Below are 18,311 nucleotides of genomic sequence, written 5' to 3' on the forward strand. Positions count from 1 at the left end.
AATAAAGCTCACCTACATATATGTATCACGTCCTCTGAAAATACGGGACTTCATTCCGTTTTCTCTACAAATATTTCTGTCAAATGGCTTTCGCCCTACTACACCCTCTACTAAATCCGGCCGGCACGCCCGTCGCCCCGGAATCGGACACCGTCGTTAGCACCTGGCCGTGCCCCGGAAGTGTGAGAGCCCGGTGGTTACCACAGGGCAGCTCTCAGGGGGCGAGCGTCTTCCTGCGGCCGGCCGGCGCCGCCGCTGATTGGTCGAGCCGGCTGACCTCCGGTAGCGCGTGCGCGCTGTGATTGGAGCGCGCCGCCGAGCGCCGGGCAGTCAGCCGCCGCCGCTCGGGGTAGACAGACGTGCGCTCGGCCGCTCCCGTTCCGCGCAGTTTGTCCTCCGTCTGCTCCGCGCCGGAATATCGGACTGTAGAAGTGTGTGACTGCTGATCTGAAGTATCTCTTCACCCGTCACCGTGGCGATCCATAACATGACCGACCTGGAATCCTCGGGACCGGTCGTCTGGCCAAAGTGGTGCTACTCAAGTAAGTGGTCGTCGGGGGACTTGGGTGCGACATTGCTTTGTCTGTCAGCATGTCAGTTGTCAACGTATCGTACATGGTTTGGATCTTCTTATCGCTACTCTTCTTATCGCTAAACTTTTTTTGAATATCTGCTATTGCTTGAGATGTCTTGTTGCTCTATCAAATGCCATCCGAGCTAGTCGGAGAGAAAACACTCCCTTTTCATTGATCAGTGTCTCAAACTAAATACGGCATACGCAAACGGCTCTGTCCCACAGTCAACGCTATTTTGGTGTTACTGCTATAGCCAGCAATGCAGTCGCCTGCGTCTTGCGTGCGTTTGGTGCTAGTGTGCTGGTCAGCGCCGCTGTCTCCGTTACGCTGCTGTGCGTATTTGCAGTCTCTAATGGTTTTTGACCAGTGAGAAGCGGTCGACTTTACAATTTCGATTTCTTGTCAAACTGATAACTAGAAATTGCTAATGCTGCATACACATTTTCTAGTTATAGCTGCGCTGTGAAATGTGACCGTGGACCGTGGTATCTCATCAAATCAAATTGAAAACCAGGCTAAAGGTATTGCATAAGCTGCCAAATGCGTCATTGAATGGGTTCATACCTGGGCGTTATTTGACGATAACTATGATCTGATTTTTTTTACTAATGCCGGATGTTCGATTGCACATCGGTAACCACTTGACTGGAATTGCAATATTTTATAGTACGTTAACCCTCGCATGTGTGCGGCGTTTGCCAGCTTCTAATGTGTAGGGGGGGGGGGGGTCGGTTGGACCCCCCCTTGCCGTTTGGCCCCTGATCGAGCTAGAGCTTCGCGGAAAAAACGAGCGTGTTGCCCGTGACGAGAGGAAGCCGATGATACCAAATTTTAAGGTCCTAGGTCATTGGTTGACCTTCCAGGTCAGGTCAATGACCCAAAGTCGGGAAAATCGGGACCTGTTAGAAAGTCGTAAAGTGTGGCTGCTAAGGGGTTTTTCGGGGTGCTGATCACGAATATCGTGTTAGTTTTGATCACATATGATGTCTTGAAGCATTTAGACCAGGTCGGGTCAGGTCAGGTCAGGTCAACCAGTAGGCGTCGTGACGGGTATTCGTAGTACGTGTCAACCGCCTCTGACAGCTTCGTAACATGTTACGAAGTCACCAAAACTACTTCGTAAATGTTCAAATGGTTGCTAAATTCGAATTCAGCTCCAAAAACTAGCCTAGAAACATGTAAAACTCGAAAAAGTGACCCGAGGTCACCCGAGGTCACCAAAGGTCAATGACCTGATCTGACCTTCAGGTGACCTTGACACACACGGGAGTAACAACAAATCACATGTTTGAACGTTTGAAACCACGAAAAGCTTGCAAACACGCGGCTAGTGCGAGCCGACATACGCGAAATCGCGATTCCGGCCAAACATGGTCTCGGAAAAGAGGTCACAGGTCAAAGGTCATTTGGGTCAGGGTCATGAAATTTTCAGGGTAGGTGTAAAATTGATCAATGCGAGGGTACTGAAAGTTTCGTCGCGATCGGCTGCTTTTTACGCGAGTTATTCGCGAAAAACCATGGGGGGGGGTCCATCCGACCCCCCCTACACATGCGAGGGTTAACACTAAAGGATCACCGCTGCATACAATCACATAAACATTATCGATGACTTTGCACACGGCATTCAGACTGAGTATGTCAGGTTCGCTGCTTCAACAATCTAACCATTCCTCTGTTTGGAAACAATGGAAACAATGGCAGAATGTTGAGCCGTGTTTTCCATCGGTGACTGATTTCCATCCAATGAATAAATGGCTGGTGAACCTGACACCGCATACTCATTACTCAATGGGCATTCTGCAGTGATACTTGGCTGCAAACTAACGTTCACTACGGGGCCATTGTCTTATCTGAGCAATGCTTGTAGTCGCTTGAAGTGTGCCGCCTGACCCCAACCACATCCGTCAAACCCGTCACGTTGGTTGGCTCGGCCGCATCCGTCATTGTACATTGTCCACTTTGAAAGCAATATTCAGTCGGCAGAGAAAGCTTTGAGGCTGGACTTGTTGCATAAAAGGACATCATTCACAGTAATGCAATCCTCTTTTATTTTGCAGTCGACATGGAATCGTTGAAGATGTCACTCCATCATCAGTTTTGGATTTCCATCGAGGTTACTTTATCTCTCTGGTGGGCGATCCTAGTGTAGGCACAGTGGTAGGCGGCTGCTCTCTCACTATCCTTGTACGGCCGTTCAGAGCTCTAAAACCACCTCCTTGCGGCACCACTGCAAACAGAACCCAATGGAGACGGCTGTTTGTACAGCTGCAGAGTTCGGCCAGTGAATGTCGTCCCGGGATCACACAACAGACGGCAAAGAATGGGGTATGTCCTGGACCGAGGCTGCAGGGATTAGTCCCAGTCGGTCAGAGTCGACCTTAGCGCCTGATAAAGATTGAGAGAGCCGCTTCGCGGAATTGGGACATCGGCCAGTACTTGAAATGTTTTCAACGTGATGTAAGATTCCGCGTCGGTCTCCGTCGGACTTTAGGGGTATTAACCAGCATTATGTCATCTTGACCTTATCTTGAGAATATGCTTGATGCATACTTGGACGTGGGAGCGATTATGAAAGCGGTTTGCGAAATCGTCTGAGCCGCCTGGTCTGGAGGTGAACTAGCTGCACTCAGACTCCATGAATCATCGCGTAACATGGAGCATAACAAACTTTATTTATTACAATGCAGACATCTTAGCGAGTAGATTAGGGTCCAGCTGTAAACTACAGCTCAACCAACTCTGAGAGGGTCGTCGCCCAGGTGAAAGGCTGAGCGCAGAGGTGTGAAAACAACAGCTGCAGTGAGAGGAACAGGGCAGACATCTGATACACGACCAGACAGAGCACGGCTGTCCGTGGTCAGACTCCTATCTCCGCCGTCGGACGAGCTCGGCGAAAACAGGTGTCGGTTACCCTCAGATAAATTGGCGAGATCACCTGGGCGGCGAATGAGGCCGCTGTTATCACTAAGCTATGGGAGGAGTATTCGCCGTAATAACGTCACGCACGCTGAGTGCATCGATCAGACGGCATGACGCTGTCAGCGTAAGTGGTTTAATTGGCGAGTCCCCGCTCTCTTCACGCCTGTGTAGCGGGACGACTAATAGAACCGCAAAAGCCAACACACGGCGCCGCCGGTGTAATTTTCGACAGCCAACGAGATGAACCTATTGTCTACGTGCCAGGGCGGCCGGCCGGGAAGAGGTACAAACTATGCCGACCTCGGCGCCCCGGCTATTGGTCAGGCTATTGTTCCGGGGGTGTAGCCAAAATTAAAGCGAGCCTTTAAAGCTTGTGCTATTGACCTGGTCGCATGGCGTCAGCCAAATCTGGGGAGCTGCGCTGCTGAACAGAATTGAGCGCAGGCGGCAGAAACGGCTGATTTTATCTCTTGAGTGGCTGAAAGCATCCCGTGGCTGATTTTAATCGTGCAGTGGTTATAACAGTTCGCAAGATGTGACCGCAATACCAATGCGTTCGTGAACGCCTTTCGGGCGTCGTAGAGACAGTGCAATCATCGTTAATGACCGACGGAAAATTGGCAGTAGCTATCACCTAAGGTGCAACTAAGCTCATATGCGATGCAATGTTTATTGAAGATGCCTCGAATGGCGTGCAAGTCAACGGTTACATTCTCACTTCATATGCTCATTTGCCAATCTGATTTACTAGCTGCTCATCGCCTGGCCTCCGCAGACTGCTCTCTGACCCGCCCCCTCTCCCCCCCCCTCAGACGGTCTGACCGACTCTGTGGAGCTGCCGTCGGGCCTCAGCCTCACGCCGGCCGTCAAACAGCGCCGCAGGAAGAGGACCCCGGACCGCGCCGGCGAGCTGGTCAAGCGCGAGGCGGCCACGCCCGACCGCAGTCCCAGCGGCTCGCCGCGCTCGCTGGCGTCGCAGCGCTCCTCCTCGGAGCGTCACAGCCCGGCCACGCCGGCGTCGATGGCGTCGGTGGCGGCGACGCCCGTCACCAGCCAGCCGGGCGTCGGTCCGCCGCAGCCGCCCAGAAACTACAGCGACTTCATGCGCAGCCTGGCCGCCAAGTACAACAACAACAACAGCACGCACAGCGAGTGAGTACTCTAACATATATCATATTTAGCTTTCATTACTAGCCTAGCAGCAATCAAGGATGCATTTCATTTTTTCGATAATATTTGTTCTGCGTATTCCGCACATCTAACTGTTCGGTGCCTGAAGACCTGAACGTATGACCAGCTGTGTCTAATTCCGTGCGAATGCCTCCGTGGCGGTGCGTTACATCTGTCCAACCGAACTCCGATCTATCGTCGGTTTCGCCGGATGTCGTCCGCCATCTGGTCAGTGGCCGCGCTGTCTCCGGATGTCGCCATCGCCACGCTCTGATTAATACTGCTACCGGTGTTCCGTTCGCCACACCAGACGATCACCGACGGCCGTCGACGGGCCGACGCTCCCGTGCGACTTCCCACCGCCCGTCACAGAGCAGCTCGGCCAGAACGGCGCTCCCAGCGGCTCTCTCTCTCTCCGGGCGCGGTGTGCGTGGTATCGTGGTACCATGCAGCCGTGAGCACGGTAATGACGGCCAATGGGGAGCCGCACTGCCCACCGGCTGGTCACTCGGGCCCACTTCCTCGCGGTCCGTTTCTCAAAGCCTCTGGCAAAGTCTCGCGCGCTCCCAGCCTGCCACCGCGACCGCCGCCGCCGAGGACGCCAAACCATGTCAGCTATGTAGGCTGTCCATCGTCGGCGAGCACAGGCCGTGATGGCCCGTATTTGTTGAGTTTATGAGCGACCGCTAATGGCCAGGAGCGCGCACTCTCCGCCACGAACGATGGCGTGGGAATGGCCGACTGAAAGCTGCGCTGCTACACCGAGTCAGTCGCAGTCTAACATGTTTGACATGGTTTTAACGCAGTGTTATCTACGTAAATTCGGCTGCCCGCTAAGGGTGAAGAGGCATTACAGCCTCATTTACACCCTTCAAGTCTGACAACATTAGAATGTGATTCGATGTTCAATGCAACTTAGCAGCAAGCATGTAATGCATTGCTTTTCAACTGCAGCAAGCTTGTTAATGAGCGCATAAATGGCCTATTATTTTGTTAATAATTGAATGGGCTAACACAAACTTATTTTGGAACACATCACTGCCTATTATCTAACTTATTGCTGATATAAAAATAGCTCCGCTTTCGTCTTCACGATTTTCACGTCTCTCCTCGCCTTTTATCCTCCCATAAAGTCCCCGTCCGCTCATGATGTCCTTGTCGGCCGAAAAACTCGTAAACTCTGTCCCTGGCGCCGCGTCACGACCGCGTGTTTCATCCGTCTCCCCATTTTACCGTCGCTCGCAGCGCGGCGCTCGGCGGGGTCGTGTTCGGCCGGCGGACCGTGACTTCCCCCGGTCACGACCCGGCGCGACACGGCGCGGACACGGCCGTTTTTCAGCGCCGACCACACACACGCGGCGGGTCAGCCCCGGTACGTGCACGGGGCATTCAACAATTACCGGCGACGAGCGGTTACCAATTACGGCGGCGGGCCGGCGCGCTGCGGCGGTCAGGCCGGGTCAGAGGTCGCGCCAGAGGTCGCGCATTAGCGGCCGACATGGCCCCGGCGTCACCACATGCTGCCAGCCTGGCCTTTGTCTGACCCCGGCTAAGGATCAGCAGCTGCAGGATCGTGCAGCTATGCCGACACGAGCGCCAAGTTGGTTCGAAATTCAGCCGGAAATCACGTATCAGCCCTAGATGAACGTCAGAAAAGTCGGAGCGTGTCCAGAACTACAGATCTGTAGTTCTTTTCCCTGGCGACAAGAGTGACATCAAGACGCCTTCTGAGAATCCTGACGTGGCCTGTTGGGAGACGACGTGGATCCGTGGACCTCCGTGACCCCGAATTCCGGCTGGAGCGGCCGGTGACGTCACGGGCCGGGGGTAGAGGGGCCGGTCAGGTGACTGCGGGTAGTGTACCGGCTCACCTGCCACCGGCGCCCCACAGCTCCCATTGACACTCGATACGACTCGGTCAGAAGGTCCATGTGCCGGGTCAGCACAACGTGAACCGGACGACCCTCCCCCCAACGACCTCATCTAACCCCCTCCTCTACGACCTCATCCGACCCCCACTCCTCCTCTGCGACCTCACTCGAACACCTCTCCCGACCCAGGGGCCGGGGTCGCAGAGGTGACGATGGCGACCCGGCACCAGTCGCCGTGTCGCGCGGCGTCGCCGGCCGGTTTTGCCGACCGGGAGGCGACTCTCGAGGTCAGCCCAAAGGTCATAGGTGAGCGCGGTGGGCCGGTGTGAGCACTGAGCATGGCGACAGTCAAGCCACCTGCTCGGTCAGGCGGAGAGGTCACCAGAGTGGCCGGTGGGGCCGTGACCCGCTCCGCTGCAGAGCCGCGGTGAGGCGAGAGCAGCCGGAGCCGAGAGCACGTTGACGTCCCACTGACAGATGACCAGCTGTCGGAGAATCGACACCCGCCGCGGCCGCCGAGCATATTTCACGGCACGTCGCTCGGTGGAACGTGTGGATGACCGTCCGTCCGACCGGAGCTCCGGTGAAATCAGACGGACAGAGGCGATAAAAACGGAACACGATCGGAGAAAACAGAGCGGCGCAGGGAGAGGAGCCGCCGCCGCCGCCGCCGGGGGCGGGGCACGTGACGACTGACGCGGTCGATAGGCAGCACGCTGCAGCACCGGTCGTCTGCAGAGGCGGCGTGACCGGGAGGCCGACTGGGAAGCCCGGCACGGGAGGAGCGGGGCCGCCCTCTGACCCGCCCGGACCTCATTTGGCTACCTCCGCGCGGCCGGCGCGGCTAACAGCCGCTCCGCTCGGCAGACCGGCGCCGCTCGCGCTGATGAGACAAAAGGTCAGGCCGGGGGCGGGGCCGGCTGAGCGGTGTCAGCCTCCGAGAGGGTCCACACGTGACTCCACAGCTCACCGCCGCCGGCTGGACCGCGACAGGCGACAGCAGCAGGCTGGGGACACGGAGGAACGCGGACGAGACAAGTTTCTCGGCCTGGATTGTGGTCACAGTGGGCGGAATGGGAGTCCAAGTACCGTGTTAGTGGACAGGATCCGTCAGGAGAGGTGGCGGGTGAGGGCGGAGAAACAGAGCATCCCGCGGCGGCGGTCACGACTAGGCCGACTGTAATGAGCTGCCCTCCCGCCTCGCCGGCCGGCCCGTACGGCACGTGCAGTCGTGGCCGCCAATGACCTGATCCGGCATGCGCACCGCTTCATTACCGGCCGCGTATCGACAACGGATGGACGACTTGACGGGCGCCGGCATCCATAAACACAGTGTGCCGCGCGGGCAGAGGTCGGAGGAGGCGGGCAGAGCGGTGGGGTGGCGCTGATTTACGTGCTGGTTGGGAATGAGCCGCTTCTGTTCTCGACTCTGTGTGTGTATATTGGGTTGATCAGCGGAGGGGCCATACATCAGAGGGTGCTCCCGCTGCGAGAGCCGGCCGCCCATCCCGCAGTCGGATCACCGCGTGATGACTGGCCGTATCGGCCGCTCCACATGTGTTTTACTGATCGCAGCCGCCTCCTACGCTCCACAGTGGTGCTGACCGTGTGTGTGTCTGTCTGTCTTCAGGTACTTTTCCGGCCAGCAGAACGGCCTGCTGCGCGGCTTCGACTACAGTCGGTACGGCCTGAAGCCGGGCCACACGCCGCTGCTGCCGGCCGGCTCTCCCAAGGAGGAGAAGAAGGAGGAGCCGGTGACGGCTGCCAGCCCGCTGCTGGCCATGCACCCGCACCTGGCGGCGCTCTCGGGCCTGCCGATGCTGGACATGCTGTCGATGGTGCGGCCCGGCCTGACGCCGTCCGACTACCTGGCCAACTCGCAGGCCGCCGTGGCCGCCGCCGCCGCCGCGCCCACCGCGCCGGCCGGCAAGCGACCGGCCGAGGGCGCGCCGCTCGACCTGTCCAACATGAAGCGACCTCGTCTGGACAAGGCCGGCTTCAAGGAGCTGTTTGGTCTGAAGGAGGAGGAGCCGCGCGCCGGCAGCGCCTCGCCGCGGCCGACCGCCGAACTGGCGGCCGCCCTGCACGGCTCGGCGTGCACTCAGAAGCCGTGCTCGACCGAGGCCGAGGCCGTGGCCGCCTGGGACGTGGAGCAGGTGTGCGCCTTCGTCCGCTCGGTGGACGTCTGCGCCGAGTATGCTGAGGTGAGTTTATTTCCTCTCTGCCTTTTCAAGTTAACCCTAACCCCGGGTCTCTCAGTTGTATGTTTTGCGGCCGTTACATAGACCTCCCGTTTCTGTGCGGTCTCTGCCACTGCTGCGGAGGCGGGCCGACACCAGTAGCCGCCGGGTGTCGTTTCCGTGCTCCAGATGCTCATCACGTGCGGAACACAGACTCGGGGCGGCCAGCGCGCGCTAATCAGCAGTCTCCCGAGCCACTCGGCCGCCCATTTATAACCACCGGGAGCAAGTTTTAGATTGGTTCTCCTCCGCGTCCTAATGATGACTTTTTCCGACGTTTCAACCTGGCCCTGGTGACCTCTGATAATGGAGGAGGGCGGTCTGAGGGCATCATCTGGTTCGCTCTGTCCGCTCCGAGATAGGGGCCGGCACCGCCCACCGCTGCAGCCCGGCCGCCGCCGGTGGGCGCTGCAGAGTGCACCTCCCGGCCCCACGTGCGGCGCTGGGGCCCTCTCTGTGCCTCTGTGGGCTACCCTGGGCCTCCCGTGCTCGGCAGGTCCTCAGTGGGCCCGGCGGGGCGGCGGGGCGGCTGGCGGCCCGGGGTGCTGCCTCCCGGCCGGGTCAAGTCATCAGTCGCCCGGGCGGCAGCTGCTCCCCGCGGCTGACGGCGCTGATGATTGGGAGAAACTGGCCCCACATCGGCCCTAACGACGCCCGACAACAATGATAACCATTACTGGTGACCCGACCCGCGCCGGCGGGTCGCGACCCTCGACCCGACGCCCGATATCCTTTCAAACGGAGCGGCCACCGAGGGTCGGCAGCGGGGAAGAGCGGAGCGCAGAGAGAGAGCGGGAGAGAGGGTGGAGGAGCCGCCGCCGGGTGTTATCTGTACGGGGAGGAGAGTCCGGGCCGGTAGCCAGCGGTCAGACATGCCTGCCGTGTCAGAGGTCAGGTGAGGCGCCCGGCCGGCCCGGCCGCGGGCCGCGGGCCGCCGTCAGGGGTCGTAAATGACCAGTGCTATGGCACCACGAGGGCACGGTCCTTTCAAGCGGACATGCCTGTCGTCCTCTCAGACCCGACTACACTGATCCTCACCGGCCTGTCTGAGCCACGAAATCGCTACCCGCTCTTTAGCCTACGCCATGCGATATTTGGCAGCGTGCGTTTCTAGGCGGCAGCTCCGTGAAACGGAAGCCTCCCAGAAGCCTGAGTTTGACGCTCTCTGACCGGTGATAAAAACTTGGCTTTTCTTGCCGTCGGTGGCTGAGGGATTGCAGCCAGGGAGCTGATGCGCCGGATTCACGCGGTACCCGTCCACCGGCGGCACTATGATTACCGAAAACCCAAACACACTATTACCGGAACCATTACAGGCTGCCTGCCGCGCGCGCGGCCCACTATAAATTCCTGCCTACACAACAGCGTCGACCTCCGCTGACCCCAGAAGCTGCGCGACCCAGCCGCCGCTGAGGAATTCATTAAGATTCTATCTAGCAGGTGGCTGAGCCGACGGGGTCGCGGTGTCGGCGCCCTCAGGTCAGGGGTCGCCAGATGCCGCGGACAACGACGTGCGAAGAGCGGCCGGTCGGCGCGACAGGCTGCGCCGGGCCGCGGGGCGCCGCCGGCAGTGATTTAGGGCTGGTGCTGCGCGGCGGGACCCGCCGGCCGCGGCCAGAGCCGCTATCTGGACGACACAGTCGCGCGGGGCCATAACTCGACTGGCTGTGTCAGTTTTGTCGCCGGCTGACAAGTGGCCGGTGCCGTTACGCGGCAGCTCGCCGCGGGGGCCGCGCTGACCTGCCGAGTCGGGACGGCGCCGCCACACGGTGGCCGAGCTCCAGCGCGGCTCTCACGGGAACCGGGCTGCCGGGCTGCACGCTTGCGCGACGCCCCTCGCCGGATGTGGGACCGGACGGCGAGCTGTGGGTCGCGCTCGTTCACGCATCGATGCCGTCGGTAGCCCGAAGCCGTCCATCGCTACCGTCGCTAGACCGAAACAGTTGTAATGCTCGGCACTGCTGCCGGCGGCGTTGCACCATCCCTTCCGCCGCCATAATTCTCTCCCCTCTGATGTCACTGCTCTGCCGGCTTCCCCTAGAGCTGTGACGCACTAAGGGGCTGTGATCAGGACTCACCCTTCCGCATCTGATGTCGGCAGTGAAGACCCGGCGACCTCGAGTCTGTCAGACGACCTCGGACGGGCGCTCCGGTCAACCTTGTCGGCCACACCCGGGTACCTCCCGGGTCCCGGAGGGGGCGCTCTCCATCCCGGCACCTCCCGCAGAGCCAGACTGGCCGGCTGCCACGCCCTCTAGGTACTCGCCGACACTGAGCTGGGAGTCTCACTACCGTAGGCGGCCTTCCTTGCAGTATCTACGGCTGCCTTCTCCGGCCTGGGAGGCTGCCTCGCTGGCCTGTGAGCTAGCCGGGGGCGCAGCGTCCACGCTGAACCGGCCGCCGAGTTCCCGGTGCCCCGGGCGCTCGTGCCCTCTGTGCAGAGAGGAGCGGAGGTCATGAAGTGGCGGCACCGCGGCCCGGCCCGCCGACACACAGATTATCGAGCAAAAATTTGCATTCAAGAAGGAGTTGGCTGCAGATTATGTAAATGCGGCCGGGGCGGGAGAGGGCTGGAAGCTGCCGCGCTGACCTACGAGAGTGGTTTGATTGCTTTTTGTGACCTTCAGACCCATATTAAGATAGCTCGGCAAAAAGCAGATGGCTTAGGTGCTCCGTCATTGATGACTTTAGGCAACAGCACACCACGCTAGATTTGGCGGTGCTATAAGAACGCTAAGCACGAAGCTTTTCGCACTCAATTGAAAAGTTGGGCACGTGACTAGAATCCACACGCCCACCTCCCCCGCCTCGACCACTCTACGAAACACATATTGACCGGGAATCACCTGCGATAGCCGGGAGTTGCTGCAGACCACCCCTCCCCGGTCGGCGGCCTCCATCCATTCATGCGGCGCACCCACCCCGGTGACCGGTGAGCCTGTTTACCTGAGGCCGGGAGCGGCCGCCGGCGGCGACACGGTTCGTGTCCGACCGCGCCGGCCGCCGGCCCATTAGCCGCGCGTCACCCATACATTACCGCGGCGTGCACGACCGGGCGCCGTCGGCGGCGCCTCCGGTCTGGAGCGTGCATCGTGCACAAATCGTCCGTGCATGCGGCCGGCCGGCGGCGCCGGCGGAGCAGGGCTGCCGTGCGGGGCCGGAGGCGGGCTGGTCTCCACCGCCGCCGCTGCTGCTGATGTCACGGCGGGCGTGGAAAGAGATCGGCTGCTCCGGTGAGGCACGGCGAACGGAGGGAGGAGGGAGAGACGGAGGCGGAGGGCCAGCGGTGGCCACCGGAGAAACTCCCTCCGATATTAATACGGCCGCGGCTAATTTCCTGTCCACTCGGATGGCCAGATAAGACGGGCGCCCTCTCGGCTGGTAAATTACGAGATTGAGTTTCTGGGCGCGCCGTTTACGGCTGGTCGCTGCTTTCTCTCGGCCGGACGCTGGCCGGCGCTGCCGCCTCCTCTTCTGCCGTACGGCGGCCCCGCCCTCTCCGAGCAGTTACAGTCGCTCTAACAGGGCCGGCACTCGTGAACGGCTATCGAGGTGACCATCGCGTCCACCGAGCGGGCCGCCAAGCCGCTTATTAAAAAGTAGAGCCAATAAACTGCGCTGGGAGGTCGTAACTGCCGGGGGACGCGCGCGTGCTGCCGGCCGCCACCGCCACTCCACCGACCGGGCGTCTTACGAGCCGTTTATTCGGGGTCGGCGCCGGCGTGCGAGCTGACCCATTTCGACACCTGTGCCCGGCTTCCGCGAGAAAATCAGACCAGGCGGTGTCCTCTAGTACCGCAGCCTCGACGGCTGGCCCTCAGATCTGTGGTGCGTTTAGATACGAGGTTATGTGACCGGCATGCGGTCGACAATTTCTGCTTCCGAGTGGCAGGAACGTGGAGACATTCCGAAGAGTTATGACTGCGTCAAGTGGAAAGGACACACCCCGTGGCCACCACACTATGGGAAGGGTACAAACAACGCTTTTTGTCCGAATCTCAGTGTTCCCACACTTCTACCGCGGAGGCCATCAGCTGACCGCCAGACTTCCTCCGCTCCGCGCCCCAGCCGTAATTGAATTTGACAATCGGAAATCGAATGGCTTCGAAGGTTAAAGGGCCGTCAGCGAAGCGTGGTGGCGTGTCGCCTCCGGCCATAGCCTGGGGCGATTTGGCGCCCGCAGGAAGCCAGCCTGCCACCGAGCGGAAACTGTCGGTGGCACTCACGTGAAAAAGAAAGTGGCCAGCTTCGGCGGAAAACAGGAAACGTGGCCGAGAGTTCATGGTGTTCTCAGGCGCGCGGTGGGAGCGTGCGCTGTGCAAAAACGGGATCCTCGGTCCGTGTGTGACGGTCGGGTGGTTACCAGTGAGCTTCACTAATGTGAGACGGTGTCACATCTGGCTAGGTGCTAATCTATCCGTCACTGACCGCGCCCCACCGTCCACACCCCGCCCTGTGTTCGCCACTCCCCACCGTTCGCTCTGTACTAACCGTGTCTCCCTTCTGTGTGTTTCAGGCGTTCAAGGAGCACGGCATCGACGGCAGCACGCTGCCGCTGCTGAGCGCCGAGCACCTGACCAACATCCTGAGCATGAAGCTGGGCCCGGCGCTGAAGCTGCGCACGGCGCTGAGCCAGAAGATCGGCCACTGCGCCGTCTGCATGCACTGCTCCCACTGCCACGCCACGCCCAAGACGGTGGCCAAGTCGTTCCTGCCCTTCTCGCCCACCTCCAAAGGTCACTGAACGGCCTACGGACGGACGGGAGGGGTGACAGGAAGGGCGGGAGGGAGGCAGAGAGAGGGAGGGAGGAGGTTGTTTTATGCCCTGTTGTCGTCGGATGCGGTCGGAGACGCTTCATTGGCCGCGCCCGGGGAGAAACTGCCTCGGTCGCGGCGCGTGAGAATCTCCCGCTGTGCCTTCGTCTCCAATGAAGCAATAGCGACGACGATGTTGTTATTTTACGTCACGACTGGCGACAACTGTGCGCACGGTGGTTCAATTAGGTGGGACAGATGTGTAGAAAGTTTGGTGGCTGTTTTTGTTTGTTGTTACGTACAACGTGCTCGCGATTATGAGAAATACGCTGAACGAGAGGCTTAGGAAACATGACAGGCCAGACATGTAATCTCGTGGGGAAAGAGCATTTTGTCTGGATCTGCGAGAGACTGATGCAAACAGCACGATCACAAAGTACTTGTAAGTAATAGATAAGTAGTTAGATGACTGTTAACCCGTCCAGCTCTCATAAGCAGACTATTCGCTCCATGACTTCTTGGATATCTCTCATCTTGGCTAAACTGGTCTTTTGAGCGCCACCTCACCATGCATGTTGTGAACTTTGGGTCTTTGTAAGAACTACAAGTCGTTGACTGTACAATCGCTATGGGATTTGTTCTGGCCGCGCCCTCTTCATAAACCAGTTTTGTCTGTCTCTCGTGGTCTTCCACATTTAGCACATTATTTCTCATCCTGCGCGATGCACAACAGAGTATAAAGTGTTATTCTGATAAGGTGAATGCCGTATATGAATGTTATTTGCTGGGTCATGTTCGCAAACACTGTGACTTTGTCACAGGTGAACATGTATTCATGTCTATCTGTGATACAAATACATATGTTTCTAGACCCAGGTGTTTTATAGAATGCATTTACTGTGGTGTTTGAAAAAAAAAACATGCTTCGGAGATTGGAGAATGAAAAGATAGTCTAGAGGCTATTTAGGTACATCGACATTAAACGAACAGCTTTAGATGCAGTGATTTGCCTTCCAGACTCGATTATCAAAATCGATAACCTACCTATTGCAAAAAAGGATTAAATCTTCACCTTCTCGTCCACACGATATCGCATTATACCAGCCCCCTTCCTAAAAAGTTGTGCCCGTGACGTGCTGCTCTGCATTGCTAAGCTGCGCTGTAGTTAGTAAAAATGATGTCACGAGTTCCTGAAGTTCCTGTGACGTCACGAAAAAGGAAGATAAACCAGGCTTATGTGAAGATAAATATGAGAAATCAGCCGAAAGCCCGCATCTTAGCTCATTCCCAGCACCTAGATCACGTCATCATAAGTGAACCAGTTTGAGCGGCTGCCATGTGCAGGCTGATGCAAGACGTTTAGGTTTGAACAAAATTTTTACCGGCACTTAGCTGAGACGTTGGAAGAAGTTTTCTCTTCGTAAAATCTTAGTTGATTTAGGCATGATTACGAATTGGTATTTTCCTTTTCTTACGTTAACAAGAACCCAAACTATGCATTTAGCCGATTTAACCGGGCGTTTGTTTCGATGAGATAGTCGTTGTTTAATTAGATGTTTAAATCTGAGTGACCAGGAATGGTATGCCAAACAATTATATTGCTTGACGTGCATATGGTTGGATGCATGGTTGCATCGCCTATCGTCTATCGTAATCGTATCACCCATTTTTTTATTTAAATGTGCAGGTAAAATAAATCAAGTTAAAAGCATCGTGAAAATGGGTAGCTCATAAGTAAGGACCCACGTTCTTAAATCTTTTATAAGTTTTATGTATCCATGATTTATGTATCTCCATGATCGATATTCGACATCCAATATTTTAACCGACGACAGTTTTATACAGCAGGCTCATATCACAATAGTGTATTTGGTGCCACCACCATCTCAACATGATGTTCAACATGTGACCATATGTTGCATACATATGCAAAGCAAATAATGCGAAGTAAAACATTTGAACACAAAACTGCTATTGCAGTCATAGCATAAACGGGTTGTACGTTTATTATGCGTTGTCGAATATAATGGTGGTAGGCATTTGGTCGATTGGAGATGTTCAAGTGAATCAACAACTCGTCTTTATTGGAGCAGAAGAGGCGATTTATGTTTTCAGCACTCAACTTTACTCGACTGTAATTCATTTATTACAAATCAACCTTCAAAAGTAAAAACAGATGGTAAACAATAGGAAGGTAGTTCGTATGTTTTATGCCGACCGTGCAATTCAAAACGACATTGAGGGTTTCTGATCCAATGCTAACAGTGCTACACGAATAATTTCACAACATAATTACAACATAGCTCAAGCTACATGACAATCATGCAATGCACCCTATCATGGTCGGTAGGGCAGTCAACAGTTTAACACCATTCTACTTCATTCATTGCGTTACTCAGAGAAAACGCACGCCTGGACGGCATGTGAATCTCACCACCAAACATACGCACACACCAAACACAACTAACTCACATCCAATGCACCGTACACACGCTATGGAGCTGCTATTACGGGCGGATTTCACAATTTTGCACAACCCCAGCCAAAAAATACGAGCTATAAACAAAAAACTGCACTGAAATTGCACGGTTCTACATAAATGCGTCATGTGTGTCATACTTATCGACAAATACCAAGCGACATAACCGTATGGATATCAATTAGTTCACGCAGAGTTCGTCTTTTGCGCGGCGTCTGCGGTCTTGGGCGTGGCGTGGCAGTGGGAGCAGTGCATGCAGACGGCGCAGTGGCCGATCTTCTGGCTCAGCGCCGTGCGCAGCTTCAGCGCCGGGCCCAGCTTCATGCTCAGGATGTTGGTCAGGTGCTCGGCGCTCAGCAGCGGCAGCGTGCTGCCGTCGATGCCGTGCTCCTTGAACGCCTGAAACACACAGGAGAGAGACACGGTTAGTACAGAGCGAACGGTGACGAGTGGCGGACACAGGGCGGGGTGCGGGCACTGGGGCGCGGTCAGTGACGGACAGATTAGCACCCAGTCAGATGTGACACCGTCTCACATTAGTGAAGCTCACTGGTGACCGCCCGACCGTCACACACGGACCGAGGATCCCGTTTTTGCACAGCGCACGCTCCCACCGCGCGCCTGAGAACACCATGAACCCTCGGCCACGTTTCCTGTTTTCCGCCGAAGCTAGCCACTTTCTTTTTCACGTGAGCGCCTCAGACAGTTTCCGTTCGGTGGCAGCCTGGCTTCCTGTCAGCGCAAAATTGTCCCGGCTATGAGGTTCCACATTTCACGCCCCACACGCTCTAATTATGTCACGCAATTAGCTCGCGTCGGGACTCCTCATTACGTTTGTCTATTTGTTGTTAATCCGTCATGGATTTTCCGGTAATGGACCGACCACCAGGTGACGACCAACTTGCAGCAAATAATATTACAGCGATAAGTTATTCAACTATTTGCTGTTTAATAAATGTTTTTAAAGTATGCAGCGCTGAAACTTACATTTGAACATCTCAGCCTAAGTTCTATGTAAACATTTTGTCATTTGGCCCTCACGTTAGCTAACTTTATACAGGAATAGAAAACTTTTTCATCTGCCTAAGACGAAGAGTTTGACGTCTAATAATAGCAACACTGGCAAGCTCAATGCCATTTTAAACCGTGAGCAAGATCACTGTGCACTGTGCAAGCGTACCTAAATCTCCAAAAACTTCGTCTTCAATGGAGTTGCTGGGATCAAACGACGCTGATAAAACTCCTGTTGCTAGCCACCTAACCAGCTGCAGCAGTAACCAGGTTCTGCCGCAGCAGCATTTCCAGAAATAGCCGTACCTACTTTTGAGTATTTTCAGATCCGGGAGATCGAATTACACAAGGGAAGGTTAGCCAGGGCGTGTGCGACATGTGAAAGTCAGATCCTCGTGTAAAAACGACCACCCAACGCACTGGGGCGGTGCTCTGCACGGATTAATGATGTAGACTCTAATTGGAGCCGACAAGTGCAGACAACGCGCAGCGGGAGCGGCTCGGCCCGACCCTGACCTGGTCCCGACTGCATTTGGGACAATATCTGACTGTCCAGCCATGCAGTGGGTAAGTATCTATAACAAGCGCATTACAGTGATTTGATGTAAATATCACTACATTAGTGCCACAAGGTTAGCCCAGGATCGCACGCTGTATTACAATAAACACAGCCATCCGTCTGTATCACCATAACTCTGATACGGTATTACCGAGGCATGACGCGCCTCTCATAGGCTCCGAATTTGATCTGTATTTGATTCCACTTTGTTTCCCCAAGTAGCCAGATGGACTCGGCCTAAACACATGTCGGGGTCACGGCAGCGACCGGCGGCGGCCGATCGGCGCGGGCCGCATGACCGATGTGGCTCCGGCGGCTCCTGGAGGGCGGCTCCAGTGTCTCCCGGTGGGCGGCTCCGGGGCAGCGCGGCGCGGTGGCCAGGGGCGGCGCGGCGCGGTGGCCAGGGGCGGGGCGCCGCTCCTGCCGCCCGGGATGAGGTCACGCGAGGTCGGCGAAAATGAGCGCCATTGTGAGCAGTTGGCCAGTGCTCGGAATGTGCCCGGTTTTAACGACGCCCGCCGCCGGCGAGCGGCTCATCTCGGCCGCCCGCTGGAAGCCAGAGACGTGGCCGGCTACACCCCGGATAGCGCTTCTTTTGACGTCCGTGTCGGCGCCGAGGCAGCCTGTAATTACCAGTGGACAGCCGACGTACGGCGGACGCTATGGACCGCTATAGGACGACTGGCGAGAGACGGGTGACGGACAGCCGACGGCCGGCGGACGGTGGAGGGA

At 56.9% G+C, this 18,311-nt stretch overlaps 2 protein-coding genes across 3 annotated transcripts in view; one reads left to right on the forward strand and one right to left on the reverse strand.

The window, feature by feature from the left end:
• The first annotated feature begins 324 nt into the window (after positions 1-324).
• On the forward strand, positions 325-14,401 carry LOC122369276 (sterile alpha motif domain-containing protein 11-like). The gene is made up of 4 exons (XM_043343893.1): positions 325-542; positions 4,307-4,646; positions 8,166-8,739; positions 13,292-14,401. The coding sequence occupies exons 1-4, from the start codon at positions 488-490 to the stop codon at positions 13,517-13,519; spliced, it is 1,197 nt and encodes a 398-aa protein (XP_043199828.1). The 5' UTR covers positions 325-487; the 3' UTR covers positions 13,520-14,401.
• Positions 14,402-15,380: 979 nt separating this feature from the next.
• The window catches only part of LOC122369275, a 57,741-nt gene continuing 54,810 nt past the window's right edge, over positions 15,381-18,311 (reverse strand). For both annotated transcript variants that reach the window (XM_043343892.1, XM_043343891.1), the window contains exon 4: positions 15,381-16,408. In XM_043343892.1, the coding sequence (XP_043199827.1) occupies positions 16,196-16,408 (213 nt within the window). In that variant the 3' untranslated portion in view covers positions 15,381-16,195. The remainder of the gene's footprint in view (positions 16,409-18,311) is intronic.

The sequence above is a fragment of the Amphibalanus amphitrite genome, unplaced genomic scaffold (genome assembly GCF_019059575.1).
Source record: "Amphibalanus amphitrite isolate SeventyFive unplaced genomic scaffold, NRLGWU_Aamphi_draft 001022F_arrow, whole genome shotgun sequence".
Classification (NCBI taxonomy): domain Eukaryota; kingdom Metazoa; phylum Arthropoda; class Thecostraca; order Balanomorpha; family Balanidae; genus Amphibalanus; species Amphibalanus amphitrite.

What these genes read in the sequence shown, in the direction of transcription:
- LOC122369276 (XM_043343893.1), top strand. Translation starts at nt 488, where the DNA reads ATGACCGACCTGGAATCCTCGGGACCGGTCGTCTGGCCAAAGTGGTGC. An exon ending in GCCAAAGTGGTGCTACTCAA is followed by an intron (nt 543 to 4,306) that starts GTAAGTGGTCGT and finishes CCCCCCCCTCAG; the next exon opens with ACGGTCTGACCGACTCTGTG. An exon ending in TCTGCGCCGAGTATGCTGAG is followed by an intron (nt 8,740 to 13,291) that starts GTGAGTTTATTT and finishes TGTGTGTTTCAG; the next exon opens with GCGTTCAAGGAGCACGGCAT.